This window comes from Podarcis vaucheri, assembly GCF_965113315.1.
Source record: "Podarcis vaucheri genome assembly, chromosome: 14".
Taxonomy (NCBI): Eukaryota; Metazoa; Chordata; class Lepidosauria; order Squamata; family Lacertidae; genus Podarcis; species Podarcis vaucheri.
In genome coordinates, this window is record NC_138752.1 from 42,418,486 (window position 1) to 42,434,136 (window position 15,651).

The 15,651-nt window shown below is 47.9% G+C and overlaps 1 protein-coding gene across 1 annotated transcript in view; it reads left to right on the plus strand.

Annotated features, from left to right (window-relative positions):
* The window catches only part of ADAP1 (ArfGAP with dual PH domains 1), a 72,732-nt gene that overhangs the window by 43,077 nt on the left and 14,004 nt on the right, over positions 1-15,651 (plus strand). The window contains exons 5-7 of the mRNA XM_082199858.1: positions 2,663-2,775; positions 5,892-6,038; positions 12,524-12,607. Coding sequence (XP_082055984.1) covers positions 2,663-2,775; positions 5,892-6,038; positions 12,524-12,607 — 344 coding nt within the window. The remainder of the gene's footprint in view (positions 1-2,662; positions 2,776-5,891; positions 6,039-12,523; positions 12,608-15,651) is intronic.

Genomic DNA, 15,651 nt, shown 5'->3' on the forward strand with positions numbered 1-15,651 from the left:
TGGTGGGTAGAGGGTTGGACTCGGGTTCAAATCCCCACCCATGAAGCTCACTGAGTGACCTTGGGCCAGTCACAGAACCACAGAATCACAGAATTGTGGTGTTGGAAAGGACCACAAGGATCAAGCCGTTGCTATGCATGAATCTTTTTGCCCAATGTGGGACTCGAACCCACAACTCTGTTATCCCAGGTGCTCACGCCCTCTCAGCCTTACTTACCCCACAAGGTTCTTGTGAGGGTAAAATTGGAGTGGCTGGAAGAACCAAATGAAGAGTGGGACCATCAAAGTGTTGCTAAGGACCTTATCTGCACTATGCATTTAAAGCAGGACTGCTCCACTTTAAGCAGCCATGGTCCCCCCCCCAAGAATCCTGGGAACTGTAGCTGTGTGTGCATGTGGGTGTGTGAGAGGAGAAGGTGTGTCACTGGCCTAAGATTAAGAGAGCCAGTGTGGTGTAGTGGTTAAGAGCGGTAGTCACGTAATCTGGTGAACCGGGTTCGCTTCCCTGCTCCTCCACATGCAGCTGCTGGGTGACCTTGGGCCAGTCACACTTCTGTGAAGTCTCTCAGCCCCACTCACCTCACAGAGTGTTTGTTGTGGGGGAGGAAGGGCAAGGAGAATGTTAGCCGCTTTGAGACTCCTGAAGGGGAGTGAAAGGCGGGATATCAAATCCAAACTCTTCTTCTTCTTCTTCTTGTTGAATGGGTGTGGGAGGGAGGCCAAAATTTCTCTCTCTCTCTCTCTCTCTCTCTCTCTCACACACACACACACACACACACACACACACACACACACACCCTGCTCATGCTGCTTTCCCAAAACCAGATAAGTGAGGTGCCAGGCTTTGGGAAGGCAGTGTGAGGCTCTGGCAAAGTCCTAGAGCCCTTCCACACCTTTCCAAAGCTGGGGAAGTGCTAATTTTCTGAGCTAAGCTTTGCCGTTTTCTGCGAGAAAAACATGGAATGGAGTTGAGAGATGATCTAACCTGGGGAGAAAACAGCAAAGACCTGATGAAGAGAGCACAGCAGAGATTATATTTTCTGAGAATCCTCCGGAAAAACAATCTCTTAAAGGACCTATTGATGGCATTTTACCATTGTACTGTGGAGAGTGTATTAACTTATGATCTGTGTGTGTGGTTTGGGAGCTGCACGGTCAGGGAAAGAACAATGCTGTCCAGGGTTGTAAAGACTGCGGAGAGAATAATTGGGTGCACTCTTCTCACCTTGGATCAAATCTATGCTTCCAGGTGCCATAAGAAAGCTGCAGAGATAGCGCAGGATAGTGCGCACCCTGGAAATGATCCCTTTCAGCTTCTGCCTTCTGGAAGAAGGTACAGGGTTATAAAAACTAGGACTAGCTGTCTGAGAAACAATTTCTACCCAAATGCGATTTTGGTTTTAAACGCAGTGTAAGGAGTCTCTATGGGAGTATATTGTATTTAAAAATGGGGTATCAGAGTTTTTAGGGGGCTAACCAGGTTGGGATAGCTGCGATAGCAGGCTTGTTGGTTTTTGAATGTCTTATATCATTTTTTTCAATTTTGTTGTTCTGTATAGGACAATGACAATAAAGATTATCATATCATATCATATCGTATCGGAAGCTGCCTTATGCAGAGTCAGTGCACTGGTCCACCTAGATCAGTATTGTCAACACTGGCTGGCAGCAGCTCTCCCGGATTACTGGCAGGGGTCTGGAGAAGCCAGGGATTGGATCTGGGACCTTGTGCAAGCAAAGCAGTTGCTCTTCTGTTGAGCTGCAGCTCTTTCCCAAAGCAAGCTATGGATAGTTCCCCCACCACCACCCTGATATTTACAAATGGAATGTGACAAGCTAAACTGTTAACATACTTATGGAAATGACCAGAATACAATTTGCTTAATGGCTTTGTTACGGCAATTCCTGTTAAAGCCAGTGGAAGGAGTGAAAGCTTCATCCTGGATCTGTCTGCTGTTGCCTTGGCTACCTCTAAATGAAATTGCACAGATTCCTAAGACCCTAGTCCTGCGGTCTAAACCACTGAGCCTCTTGGGCTTGAGAATCAGAAGGTCAGTGGTTCGAATCCCCGCGACAGGGTGAGCTCCCATTTGCTCTGTCCCAGTTCCTGCCAACCTAGCAGTTCGAAAGCACTGCGGCGGGAAGGTAAACAGTGTTTCCGTGTGCTCTGGTTTCTGTCACGGTGTTCTGTTGTGCCAGAAGTGGTTTAGTCACGTTGGCCACACGACCCGGAAAGCTGTCTGTGGACAAACGCTGGCTCCCATGGCCTGAAAGTGAGATGAGCGCTGCAACCCCATAGTCACCTTTGACTGGACTTAACCTATGCATAATATCTTAAGTAGATTGCTGCTTCCTCCTAGGGATGCTCCTCTCAGGTCCACATTTGCCCAGCGCCAAAAGATCAGAGCAGCAAACGAGGATCTGACATCTAGCCAGAGGGAGACATTGTGGCAACCACCTCAGTGCCAAAAAAAGGCTAATAATAATAATAATAATAATTCGTTTATATGTCGCCCATCTGACTGGGTTGCCCCAGCCACTCTGGGCGGCTTCCAACAAATTAAAACATCAAACTATTCCCCTTCCCTCTGTTTTTCAAACAGTTTCAAAAAGTTGCCATGGGAAGACTATATTTCTCCGTTGTTGTTCTCTTCCTCCATAGGGTACCGGGAAGGATTTCTCTGGAAGAGGGGCCGTGACAACGGGCAGTTCTTGAGCAGGAAATTCGTGCTTTCAGAACGGGAAGGTGCCCTGAAGTATTACAACAAAAATGACGTAAGAGAACGGGGGTTGGGTCCAAGGGGCTGGTCCTTTTTTCAGTTTTGAATAGCTAGCAGGCAGTGGCGTAGCGTGGGTTGTCAGCACCCGGGGCAAGGCAAGTAATTTGCGCCCCCTAACCCATGGATTTGCGCCCCCTAACCCTAACCCCCAGATGTTGCGCCCGGTGCGGCCGACCCCCCCTGCACCCCCCACGCTACGCCACTGCTAGCAGGTCACGTAATGGGGCCACGAGACTCCCGTTGCTTCTTCTTTTTTAAAAATCATTTGTATTGGTTTTACAAATGCAAAGTATAAATAAGCACAAACTAGTAAAAATGTATCTCGAGACTTCCCCCCATCCCCTCCGTGGGGTCTCAAATTAAACATCTACAACTGCATCTTCATCCATACTCCAGTTTTTATATCAAACCATATTGTCCATAATAATTTTTTACACTACAAGTGAGTCAAAATCCTGCTCTTGTTTCCATCTGCTTACAGTGGTCTCCTGTTATTAATCTTTATATATAAAAAATTGGATTTTACATTTTTATCACATTATAACATATCAGATCACCAAACTCAACAAGATACATTTCCCCAGTCCCCTCCCCACAACTTCCCTCAACTTCCGCTTCTGGTCCTCCCCCCATAATAACTCCCCCTGCTTTCAAATATCTTCATATGATATCTCTATATTAATTGCTTACATTGGTCTCCTAATTAACTTATAATTCCCGCCCCCATCCTTTTATAAAGTTTTTATCCTCTTGGTTTCTGAGTTTTCCAGTCAGCTTTGCCATCTCGCCATAGTCCATCAGCTTGGTTTGCCACTCCTCTCTGGTAGGGACGAGACTAGTGATGCTTATTCGCCAACACCTTGCTACCTCATTTTTATCACTTACGTAGCACCATCGGGGGCTGTGCCATTGTACGGAGCACACCAAGGAAGGTCTCAGCCCCAAGGAACTTCCAATCTAAAACGCAACACGGGGAAGCAGCAGTGAAAGGCAGGGGGGAGGAACCTTCCTTGGACCGAGGGCCAGACCCCCACCTGGTCCACCTTCTGGGGTCCATGTGCTGGTGATGGGAGGGGTGAGAGGCAAAAGTGTGCAGGGGAGGGGAACTTGTCACTGCAGGAAGAGGAGACACCCATGCCTCTTCACCAGCCTGACTCGTCTCTGCCTCTTGGCCCTGCTCCTCTCCTGCTCCTGCCTCTGATTCTGGACTGTTCTCTGCCACAAACTCTCCCAGCTAAGCCCTGTCACCCCTTCTGACACCTCCTCCTCCCAGTCTGCTCCCTCTTCTCCCTCTGACCAATCATCATTGTTCCACCACCACTGCCCAGACTCTGAGTCTTCTTCCCTTGGGGGTTCCCCAGCTGGTTCCCCCCACCACTCCTCTATGCCCGACCAGTCTGTGACGCTTGTGGACTTCCTGGAAAAGCAGGGACAGATCCAAAGCATGCACTGAAACACATCCAGCACACATTTGAAACACACCACTCCCCTCCAGGAATCCTGGAAACTGTAGCTTGCTGCGAATTGTATCTCTGTGAAGGTGAAACTACAGTTCCCATGATGCTGGACTAGGTATGCCTTTGGTCTAATCCAGCAGGGTCTCCTACCTGGGCTTGGTCATGGGTGTAGTTGCACAGGCTAGGTGAGTCAAGTCTTGTTTCTGGCCCTTCCGACTTCCACATGGGTTCGCCCACAAGTTGGTTCTGCCCAAGGGCCTCCTGGAATCTGGAGTCATCATCACTACCAAGAATCAGAATGCAACTTCTCCAAAAAGCCTGTTCTTAAGAAAGCCACATGTTGGCCATGCCCTGGAAAATGGAGGAGTGGTTGCACCAGGGAAAGAGGGTTCCATAGGGTTCCAGAGTTCCATAGTGATGTTGCAAGCTGTTCTCTTTTCCCAGGAAGCCAGTTTTAGATACAATCACCTTTTCCGCCCTTTCTCCAGGGCATTTCCAGGCTGCACTATTGCACCCACCTACTTAGGAGTAAGCCCCATTGAAATCGGTGCTGTTTGCTTTCAAGAAGACATGATTTGGATTACTCTGTCAAAGGGGATTTCCCAGTGAGTGGGCTAAGATGTTGCTGCTCTTTCTTTCATATGGGGCTGAAGCCGTCTTGACCCTTGGGGAAGTGAGAGTCCACGGCACTCCATCATGAACCATTGCTATCTAACTGGGTGTGGAAGATGGGTGGATTCCCCCTCCCCCCAGGTATTTCAAAAGACTGGTCATGGTGTTGATCTCATCCACCATAATAAAGGGAACTGTTCCGTGTAGATAGATAAATAAAACTTTGTTCGCATTAGCCAATGGCCATAGCAACAGTAAAACATTACAGTATATGCAGAAAAGGAAATTTGATATAAAAGCACAATTTAAAGTCCAGTGTTAGTCAATCCATATTTCATTTAACTGATTGTTGGGCTAGCCTTACTTATTTGCATTTTTTAATTGACTTAGGCATTTGAGCCGGTGCCCCAGGCTGCACTTGTGCCATACATCTAACACATACATCACTTCCCCCAAAGAATCCTGGGAACTGTAGCTAGTTAAAGGTGCTGGGAACTGTAATTCTGAGGGGTAAACTACAGTTCCCAGGATTCTTTAGGAGGAAGTCATATATTATAAATGTATGCCGTGTGCGCAACCACAGACCAAATATCTGGGAACCTCCCAGGGGAAAGGACCATAGATCACTGATAAGTATTGTATGCGTTTTGCATGTAGAAGATTCAACTCGTGGCATCTCTAGTGAAGCAGAACAGAGTTTCAGGTCATATTGAGTGTTTTTCAATACAATAATAGAATGCATTGCAGGGGGTTGGACTAGATGACCCTCAGAGTCCCCTCTAACTCTACAATTCTTTACCACTGTACATTATCAAGCTAATTTTTTTTGGGGGGGGGGGACAGAGCACTTTATTGCACATTTCTCCGGGGTGTATGTGTGTGGTCAGGCCCCCTTTGCCCTTCCTGGAGCTACTGGATCAAGGCTGCACTCTCAGTAAAAGTGCTCTTTTGTTTTGAAGGCCTGTGTTTTGCAGAGCATGCTTGCTGCCTTCGCCTTGGCTTCTTACTGCTCTCGGTTTCCTTTCTCCCCCCCCCCTCCCAGGCAAAAGAACCCAAAGCAATCATGAAGATTGAGCACCTGAACGCCACTTTCCAGCCTGCCAAAATCGGGAACCCGCACGGGCTGCAAATCACGTACTTGAAAGACAACAGCACAAGGAACATCTTTGTTTACCATGAAGATGGCAAGGTGGGAGCTCTGAAGTAAGAAAGGAGGCTGCTGTAAGAGCCGCCTTGCATGTGTCATAAGGAAAGGGCAGTAGAGAGCACCCATGTGTGGGGCTTGCACATTCCCCATGTTTTTTGTTTTTTGTGCAAACAAAGAAACTACGGCATCTCTCCCAGCTTTGTACCATCGCCATATTGTGATGGCGATGATGATTTCTTACCTGCTTTTCAATGCCCAGGATAAAGAGGTGCATATTCAGCATATGATTTCAATCTAAGGAAGGTCCCAGATGTACCTCTATCGGACAAGAGTCCTGCATTTTAGGGGCTGCCACAAAGGAGGCCTTCTCTCTGGCTGCCTCCCTGAATTTCTGAGGGTGCGGGACCTACCAAGAGGGCCATTCATTCTGTAGATCTTAAGACCTAGATATTGAATGGTGATCTGCTGGAGCTGTCCAGCACCTGACAGTTGAGATTAGGCAACAGACTCTAGGTTTCAAGAAAGTGGGTGTAGAGGGCAGAAAAAGGTTTGAAATCTTCAGGACCTTGGAGAGCTCCTAGGCAAGTTAGATGTTGCCTTGACAGGAGTTGTATGCCATGATGTGAGGAGGAACAAAGAAGCTGCTTTAATACCAGCTCAGACTGTTTGCCCATCTGCAGACAAAGCAGACTCTCTTCTGTTGAGTCATGGACCTTCCTTGCCATCATGTTGACTACCAGGAGCATCAAATATCGCTCAATGTGTTTTTGTGTCACACCTGTTCTGTTGCAAGTGCAAAATACCAGATGCACTGTGAGACCGGAATATACATAGGAGGCTTAGTTTGGTCAGAATCGAGTAAACTAAATACATTACTTCTGTTAAATGAGCCACCATAGCTAGTAGAGGGCCGTGAAGATTTGTTTCCAGGGCTTTCTGCTATATCTGAAACCCAAGGGGTGCATTGGTTGCCAGATGTTGAATATATTGGCATTATTTTTAGCTCTCCTACCCCACTAATAACCCTGGAGAGCTGCTGCCAGCCAGTGTAGACAGTACTGAACTAGATGGACCAATGGTCTGAGTTGGTATAAGGCAACCTCCTATGTCCCTTTGTGGGGCTGATGGGAGTTGGAGTTCAACAACATCTGGAAAGGGCCACAAGTCCCCCACCATACAGTATCATTTAAGTACTGCAGTATGATGGCTCTGGATTCGCTGTCTAGGAGGAGGAGAAGGATTCTGCCCTGGGTTACCTGGAGTCAGGAGATGCCGCCTGATCAGAAAAGGTTTGAGATCCACCTCGCCAGTCCTCAGTTCCTTTTATTTTCTTCTTGTGGTTTTCAGATGCAGATAGTTCGATAGATATTTGCACCAGCCATTGCAATGTGCATAAATGCAACTAAGCAGGTCAGATTCCCAAACTAAATTAGTGATACGGCTTAAAGCTCAGAGACCATCACTGCGGCCCCTACTTTAGTGCCTGTCGCTAGGAATATGTTCGCTAGGAATAGTTAGGCCATGCTGTCACCAGCTTATCTTGATCTGCAAGGAGAAAAGTCGCATCGTCATCATCAGCTGAGTTCCCTGGGTGAGGTAATATTAATAAAGGTGATTAACTCCTTACACAGATCTCTTTGCAAAGAGCTCCACAGCAGTGCCCAAAGCAGTGTTTCAGTACCACCATCCCCATGTGTGGACAGATGCTATTTGTTTTGAGACAGTTGCCCTTTCATTGACTTGCAGAAAATGTGCATATGCTGCTTTTATCGGGGTGGATGCAGATTTTTTCCACTATAATTTGAAGAGAGGTATCATAGTGAGGAAAGCTGTGACTGGTCCATCTGCTGCACAGCTGCTAACTATTGATGGGCAATGTCAAGGGCCCCTCCTGCTCTCCCTTCTTAAGGTCATAGAATCAGTGAATCGCAGAATTCGTTTTGAATCCTAGACTCCTAGACCTGTAGAGTTGGAAAGGGACCTTGAGGATTATCCAACCCAACCCCCACAATGCAGGAATATGCAGCTGTCCCATACAGGGATAGAACCTGCAAACTTGGCATTGTCAGCACTGTGCTCTAACCCAGTGTTTCCCAACCCTTTTTGGGCAAAGGCACACTTGTTTCATGAAAAAAATCTCGAGGCACACCACCATTACAGCCCCGTGACGTCAGCGCGCAGCGTCACGCCGGGAGGGACATGAATTGCTAGCAAATTACATAATCACCTCCTTGAGGGCTGGTTCATCTTCTCCGAAGGCAGAACCCCATTAATTAACAGCACAGACTCACACCATAGCCTAGACGAGGGGGGAAAACCTCAGTCATGCACATGTGGGGGCTAAATGAGGACGAAGACCGGGCAGAGAGCAGGGTTCAAATCACCCCACCTGGCCAGGACAATCCCTGGGTGCTCCCTTGGGCCACTTGCCTGACCCACCTCGCAGGGCTGTTGTTGCGAGGATAACACGGGGAGAACCACGCGCGCGCCCGGGAGCTCCTTGGAGGAGAAAGCGGGCGATGAATGCAATGCACGAAATATATGAGAGGCGACCAGGTTTTGCAGGTGAGGGGCCCCCGCCAGCCTCCGCTTCCAACACCCGGCGCAACGACGCCGAAGTTTCCCCCCAGGCTCGGCTCGGGGAGCAGCGCTGCTCCCCCCCGGCTCCCCTTCGCCCTCCCGGCTCTCTCTGCCGCCCACTGGGGACCCCCCTCACCTGCCAAGTCCGGAGCGCCGGTGGAAGTTGCATGCATGCATGCAAGGCGCCGTGTTGCCATTGCATTGCACTGCACTCCATGCAACGCCTGCACGCATGCATTGCCTTGCACGCCCGCCAAGGGGTCTCCCCGCGGTCTGATGCGTCCCCTCCGGCGCGGATGCAGCATTGCAAAAATAAAAAACCCCAGACGCAGCCCTACCTGGGGGGCAGCCTCCGCCGCTCCGCCTCCGCGGGGATCCCCGGGCTCCATCCTGCTGCCCGATCTCCACGGGGGCGCAGGCAGGCTGCGCGGGGTCTGCGCGGAAGAGCCCCTGCCCGCCCGGCTGCCGCCACTGCGCTCATTCCATGGCCGGGAGAAGAGCGCTTCAAACAAAACGCCCGGCCCGCCAGGCCACGCTGGGAAACGTAGTTCGTGCACCCCGCGCGGGCGCGGAGCCCAAGGGCGAGGGGACTACGGATCCCGGCAGCCCCCGCGCCGGGGACGGAGGGGGAGAGGCCGGGTGCAGGGATGGAGGGACGGGTGGGCGAGCGAGTGAGTGAGTGGCAGCCGCCAAGCCTTGGCCGAGAGCCAGGAAGGGCCTCCCCCGAGGAGGAGGAGGAGGAGGAGGGAGGCGCAGAGCGGGAGGGAGGGAGGGAACCCCAGGGGTCATCTAGTGACGGCGCCCCAATCGAAAATTTGACTTTAAAAAAAAAATCTTTCGCATTTTTTAATTTTTCCCGCGGCACACCAGGCAACATCTCGCGGCACACTAGTGTGCCGCGGAACAGTGGTTGGGAAACACTGCTCTAACCAACTGAGCTATCCTTTTATTCAAGGCTGTCTTGCACTAGGGGTGCAGGCACTCAGGCGCCGGGCTCTCAGGGGCGCCAGGCCAAGAGTCCAGGGCCCAAGAGTTGAGTCCAAGGAAGAGCCTGCCCATCGGTCGGAGTGCTGCAGCAGGCTCTTCAGTTGCAGGGGCAACTGAACCAGCAAGACGCTGAGGTGGCTGGCCGGCTTTGCCCTCCTGCACGCCTGGGACTGGCCAACTGGGGAGGGGGGGGCGCCGGGCAGATCTTTGCATGCTGGCGTCACATATGCTTAAGACAGCCCTGCTTTTATTTACACTGAACTTGAACCAGATTTGCTGCAAGGCTGGGAGACAGCGCTTCAAGGATGCCTTCAAACAGAGGACTACCCTGTGTAAAGCGTTTTGGTTTTCTGGATTTGACACCTCCCAGTGACTTGCAAAGTGTACCTTCTATGATCTGATGAGCTTCTTCTTCTTCTTCTTCTTCTTCTTCTTCTTCTTCTTCTTCTTCTTCTTCGAGATAAACCTGTGCTCCAGTACGGTAGAAGAAGCAAGCAAGGCAGCGTTAGGTTTCCCCATTTTTGTACCCCATTTTTTGACAGGGCTGGCAAGCCTTGATCGGCTCTGATCCCCGCGAAAGCATACAAGAGTGAACTTGATTTACTAGACAGCACTGCTGACCTGCCTCTGCCTGCCCTTTCTCTGTCATCAGGGCACCACTTTGTAGCCGAAGCACCCTCTGCAGGCTGTCTCCCAGCCTTGCAGCAAATCTCAGCAGCAAGTTCTGGCCAGCAGGAGATTTCTTTAAATGTGCTGCATTGATAATATACTGTGAAAGGTTGTTGCTACCATTACGCCTGTGGGCTTGCCTTCGAAATGAAATCGTCAAAGGTGGTGATCAAAAAGCTGTAGGTTTGCTAATACAGTCAAACCTTGATTCCTGAACGGCTTAGTTGCCGAACAAATTGGCTCCCAAATGCCGCAAACCTGGAAGTAAGTGTTCCAGTCTGAGAAAGTTTTTTGGAAGCTGAACATCCGACGTGGCTTTTGCTTGAGTGCAGGAATCTTCTGCAGCCAATTGGAAGCCACGCCTTGGTTTTCGAATGTTTTCAGGAATCGAATGCACTCCCAGAATGGTACTACTGTAATATATAACAGATTTCTAATAATTATCATTTTATGTTATACGCATTCTCAGGGCCCCTGCAGACATCCTTTTGCATTGCCCATTCATGAGGATTTGTGCTCCTGAGGGAACTGGAGCAATGTTCCCGTTTTCAGTACTGTTTATGACTATAAAGATTTTGAGGCAGACGTACTGTTTTGTTTCCATTCGGTGCCTGTCCTGTAGCTCCTTGCTGAAATCCTGTAACTTTTCACATCGCAAATAATCCAGGGGTGTTGTTTTCGTTGCACTGTAGTGCAAATGTGACTCTCCAGAGCCCTATCTGGACTATAGTTCTTTGCAGTGGACTCTAGGAATTGTAGCTCTGTAAGGAAAATAGAGGGCCTCCTCTCAGCACCCTTAACTAGCTACAGTTCCCAGGATTATTTAGGTGAAGCCATGGCTGTTTAAAGTGAAATGACTCTGCTTTAAATGGAAAGCACCCAGACTTTCCTTGACCAGGATCACGGTGACAAGTTCAAATGTGGGCAAAGGAGGGTGACTGAGATGATCAAGGGTCTGGAAACGGAGTCTTTTGAGGAACGGTTGAGGGAGTTGGGGAAGAGATGACTAAGAGGGGATATGATAGCCATCTTCAAATATCTATCACGTGGAAGATGGAGCAAGCTTGTTTTCTCTTGCTCTGGAGGGTAAGATTCAAAGCAGTGGATTCAAGTTACAAGAAAGGAGATTTCGGCTAAACATTAGGAAGAACTTTGTGACGATAAGAGCTGCTTGACAGTGGAACGAATGACCTCAGAAAGTGGTGTGTTCTCCTTTTTTGGAGGTTTTTAAACAGAGGTTAGACAGCCATCTGTTGGGGGTTCCTTAGCTGTGATTCTTGCATTGTTGGGGGTTAGGCTAGGTGATCCTCGAGTCCCCTTCCAACTCCACAATTCTATAATGGGATTGGACTCTGTTATTACTAGAGTTCCGTTTTTAATCTCTGTTTTTATTACACACACACCCCGTTCGTATTTCTATGTGTTGCTTAGAGATCTTAAAGGTTTAGAAATTATTTTAAAACATATGTATTAGTAATAGATAAAATACACAGGGCAGCTTACAAAATCAGTGAAATGCAAAACGATTAACCTCCCCTCCCCACCCCCGCAAGAAATTTTGCCTGAAAGCCATCTAGCTTAGGCAGGTCCCCATTATGCCAGACATTTGCAGCATACAGGAGTTGGGAAACGGATTTTGCGTTGGAAACCCTTAAGGCTGCTGGAACACATTTGCCGCCCTTTGTGAAAAAGAATCTGAGTATGGCTAGCTTTGTGATCTCCACCTTTTCAAGGGAGGTTTGCCAATGGTGCTTCCAAGATCCTGTATGATGGAATTTGAGCCCTAGATAACTGAAGTATTTAATCTGTTCAAGGTTATGGCCATCCAGCACCCATTTAGACCGGGAGAAGCTTCTTTTGAATACTAAAATTTTAGATTTTTCATAAATAATGGATAAACCATTTCCAGAACAGTAATCAGAAAACTTCCTCAGCAGATATTTCAAACCTGGTCTGGAACGTGAGATGATGGCCGCGTCATCCGCATATAACAACAAGGGGGTCCTTCTCAATGCAAGCAATGAGTTGCCATGGAATAGGCAATTCCTAAGCTTATTAAGGACTGAGCCCCAGCAAACACAGTGGGACTTTGAAGAAAGCACGCGTAAGAATTGTGGCAAAGACCAGAATGCTACAAAAGCCTGCAGAAGTAACCACCAGCAAATTTAAATTGCATTTAAACTCAGATCAAATCAGAGTTGACCTGAGGCTGGTGCAGCATCTATGGACGTGCCCTATTGCTATCCCTTCTGCCTCTTTCCCCTCAAATGCTGTTTTCTTCCTCCTCCCAGGAAATGGTGGACTGGTTCAACGCCATTCGCGCCGCTCGATTCCATTACTTACAAGTGGCATTCCCTGGAGCGAGCGACCTTGATGTGAGTTCCTCATTCTCTCTTGCCTTTTCTCTTTCTTTCTTCATTGCTTGATGTGTTGCTGTCAGTGCCTGGGGAGAGTCCCCTAAATCTCTTCTGGGGTTTTTCTCCCAATCCCTGTAGAGCTGATTTGCATAACCGGAAGTCCTTGTGGCTGAGAGATCTATTTTGTTGAATATTTCCCTATATTGCAGAAACAACAGAAGGAAATGGTCTCGCTGGCAGGATTTAAATAAACATTTGCAATTTTATTTACAGAGAACAAGAAGTACAACAATGTGATAACATAATATTGTAATAACAATAATAATAAATTTTTATTTATACCCCGGCCAAGACTGGGCTCAGGGCAGCTAACACTGAACAGAAATACAGAATAGAAATACAGTTAAAAACATTAAAAACAAAACAAAACAAACAGTTGATTAAAATATAAGTTAGAATACAGTTTAAAATGGAATTTAAAATGCAGCCTCGTTTTAGTGGTAGCCTATAGATCAAAGCCATAAGGGGAGAAAATGTGAAATATTCACCAGGGCCAACTATCCATGCTGGTCCTACATGGGCCAGCAAAAAGAGCCGAGGGAAAATTTATATACAAAATCTCATATAATGGGTGCCATCAAAAAATATATATAAATGAGGGGGGATGTATCATCTGACGTAATAAACCAGAAATGGTAGTTGAGGGAAGTCAACGGGGGGGTGGGGTGGAAAATGTATGTTTAGCAATGATATTGGAGACTTGTTTTGAGAAAAGAAAATTAATAAAAATTATTTTTTTTTAAAAAAAAAGAATAATATTTCCCTACAGGCTGCCTGGTATCCTGCCTGAAAAACCAAACAGCCCCTGCCAATCAGTGTAGACAATACTGAACTAGATGCTCTGACTCCCCCTGTTCCTAGGTGTTTCTAGTTGAGTGGTCAGGAAGGGACCATTACGTTTCCGAGCACAATTCAAAGTGTTGGTGCTGACCTTTAAAGCCCTAAGTGGCCTTGGCCCAGTATACCTGAAGGAACGTCTCCACCCCCATCGTTCAGCCCGGACACTGAGGTCCAGCTCTGAGGGCCTTCTGGCGGTTCCCTCGCTGCAAGAAGTGAGGTTACAGGGAACCAGACAGAGTGCCTTCTTGGTAGTTGTGACCGTTCTGTGGAATGCCCTCCCATAAGATGTCAAGGAGATGAGTAATTATATAACATTTAGGAAGCATCTGAAGGCAGCCCTGTATAGGGAAGCTTTTTAAGGTTTAATGTTTTGCTGTGTTTTTATATATGCTGGAAGGAGCCCAGAATGTCAGGGGCAACCCATCCAGATAGGTTGGGTACAAATAAATTATTATTATTATTAGCAGGACTGAATCTCCCAGTCTTTGGAGATGGCGGTCAGAGATGGCTTTTAATCATGCAACTGCACTGCTTAAGTAGTGGGAGAAAAATGGCATTGTCTTCTCTCTTGCCCTTGGCCAAAAGAAATGGTTGATCAACATTTCAGCTTGGCTGAATGTACTCCTTTGGATTATAAAATCATTGCAGTACATTTTGTGCTGATGGGGGTCCTTTGGAGCGACTTGTTCTTCCTCCCGCTCTGAGGTTGTGTTTTTAGCAGAAATCAGGCCCTGTCGTGGATCCCCATAAGTATTTCAACACAATACAGTCCTAGCTTATTCACCCCAGTGGCCCAGACGGCTGCAGCCTGGATGGCTTGCTGTTTGCACATGTCCGTGATCAGCTGGTTGGAGCTGTTGGGATACTGCCAGGGAGACAAAGGCCATCATGACCCCACGCCGTCTCCGGACAATCCATCAATCTCCCGTAGAACAGTATCAGTCAATTAGCGACACAAGCCTCAGAAACATCTGTCCACATTCCAAGGACTGGTGCACGCCCTTCGCAGAGTTCGCACAGCGAAAGATGCACTCAGGAGAGCATTATTTACAACTTTATTCAGCGTTGGTCAGAACAAAGAAAAACATGACTGCCTGCCTGCGTGTCGAGGCACAGAGAGAAAAACAACAGCTATATACAAAACAGAAACATCCTGTGAACAGGAAATACGCAGGCTGTGACACAACAACCTGCTCCCTTTTTAAGGTGGAACGGAAATATCCTAACAAGAGCATGGCGCTGAGAATGCTCAGGTTGCAGGTTCGATCCCTGTATGGGGCAGCCACATATTCCTGCATTGTAGGGGCTGGAATAGATGATCCTCAGGGTCCCTTCCAACTCTACAATTCTCTGATTCTATGATTCTGTCAGGCTTCATGAGTCAGACTACTGGTGCACCAAACCCAGACGTTCTCCAGCCCTTTTCAGCCCTGCAAACAGGGAGATGCTGTGGGCCTGAGCTTCAGAGCAGGTGTTCTGTCCCTGAGCTACACCCTCTTTGTGACATTTGGACAAGTGGGGATGTTTCTTTGGCAGGGTTATGATTCAGAAGATTCAGGGCAGGCAAAAGGAACAAAACACTTTTCGCACATTGCAGAATTAACTTTATTCATTTATGTCCATTGCTTCCCAATACTCTGCCCTTCCCCCCACCAGAGCCCAGGGCAGCTAATAGCTATCTCAAAAATATGGCCTATGGAACTACCTGCCACAAGGTACGGTGTTGACCCCTTTGAAGAGGGAGTAGAGAAATTCATGGAGAAGCCTTGAATGGCTAGAGAATAGCTAAATAGGAGCTTGTGGTTCAGAAGAATAGTGTCTCTTGATGCCAGGGTGTTATGTACTGAGTTGAATAGGATCCAAAATGCAGCAGTCTGATTGGTCCTAGAACAACAGGATTCAGAATGCAGCAGTCTGATTGCTCCGCAGGAGCCACCCAATCCAGCTCCAGGTGGAAGTGAATCCGCAACCTGATTGGCCTACAGGAGAATCCTGGAATTAGCCAATCACGTGGGGCCCATCGTGTAAATAATGTATCTAAAGCAGACATTCTGGGGGAACTTCCATTCCTCCTCACCACTATGAGCTGAATAAAGAGCATGAAATCCACACTCGACTCCGAGTATATTTCACAGGGTGTTGTTGCCTTTTAATGGGAGGCA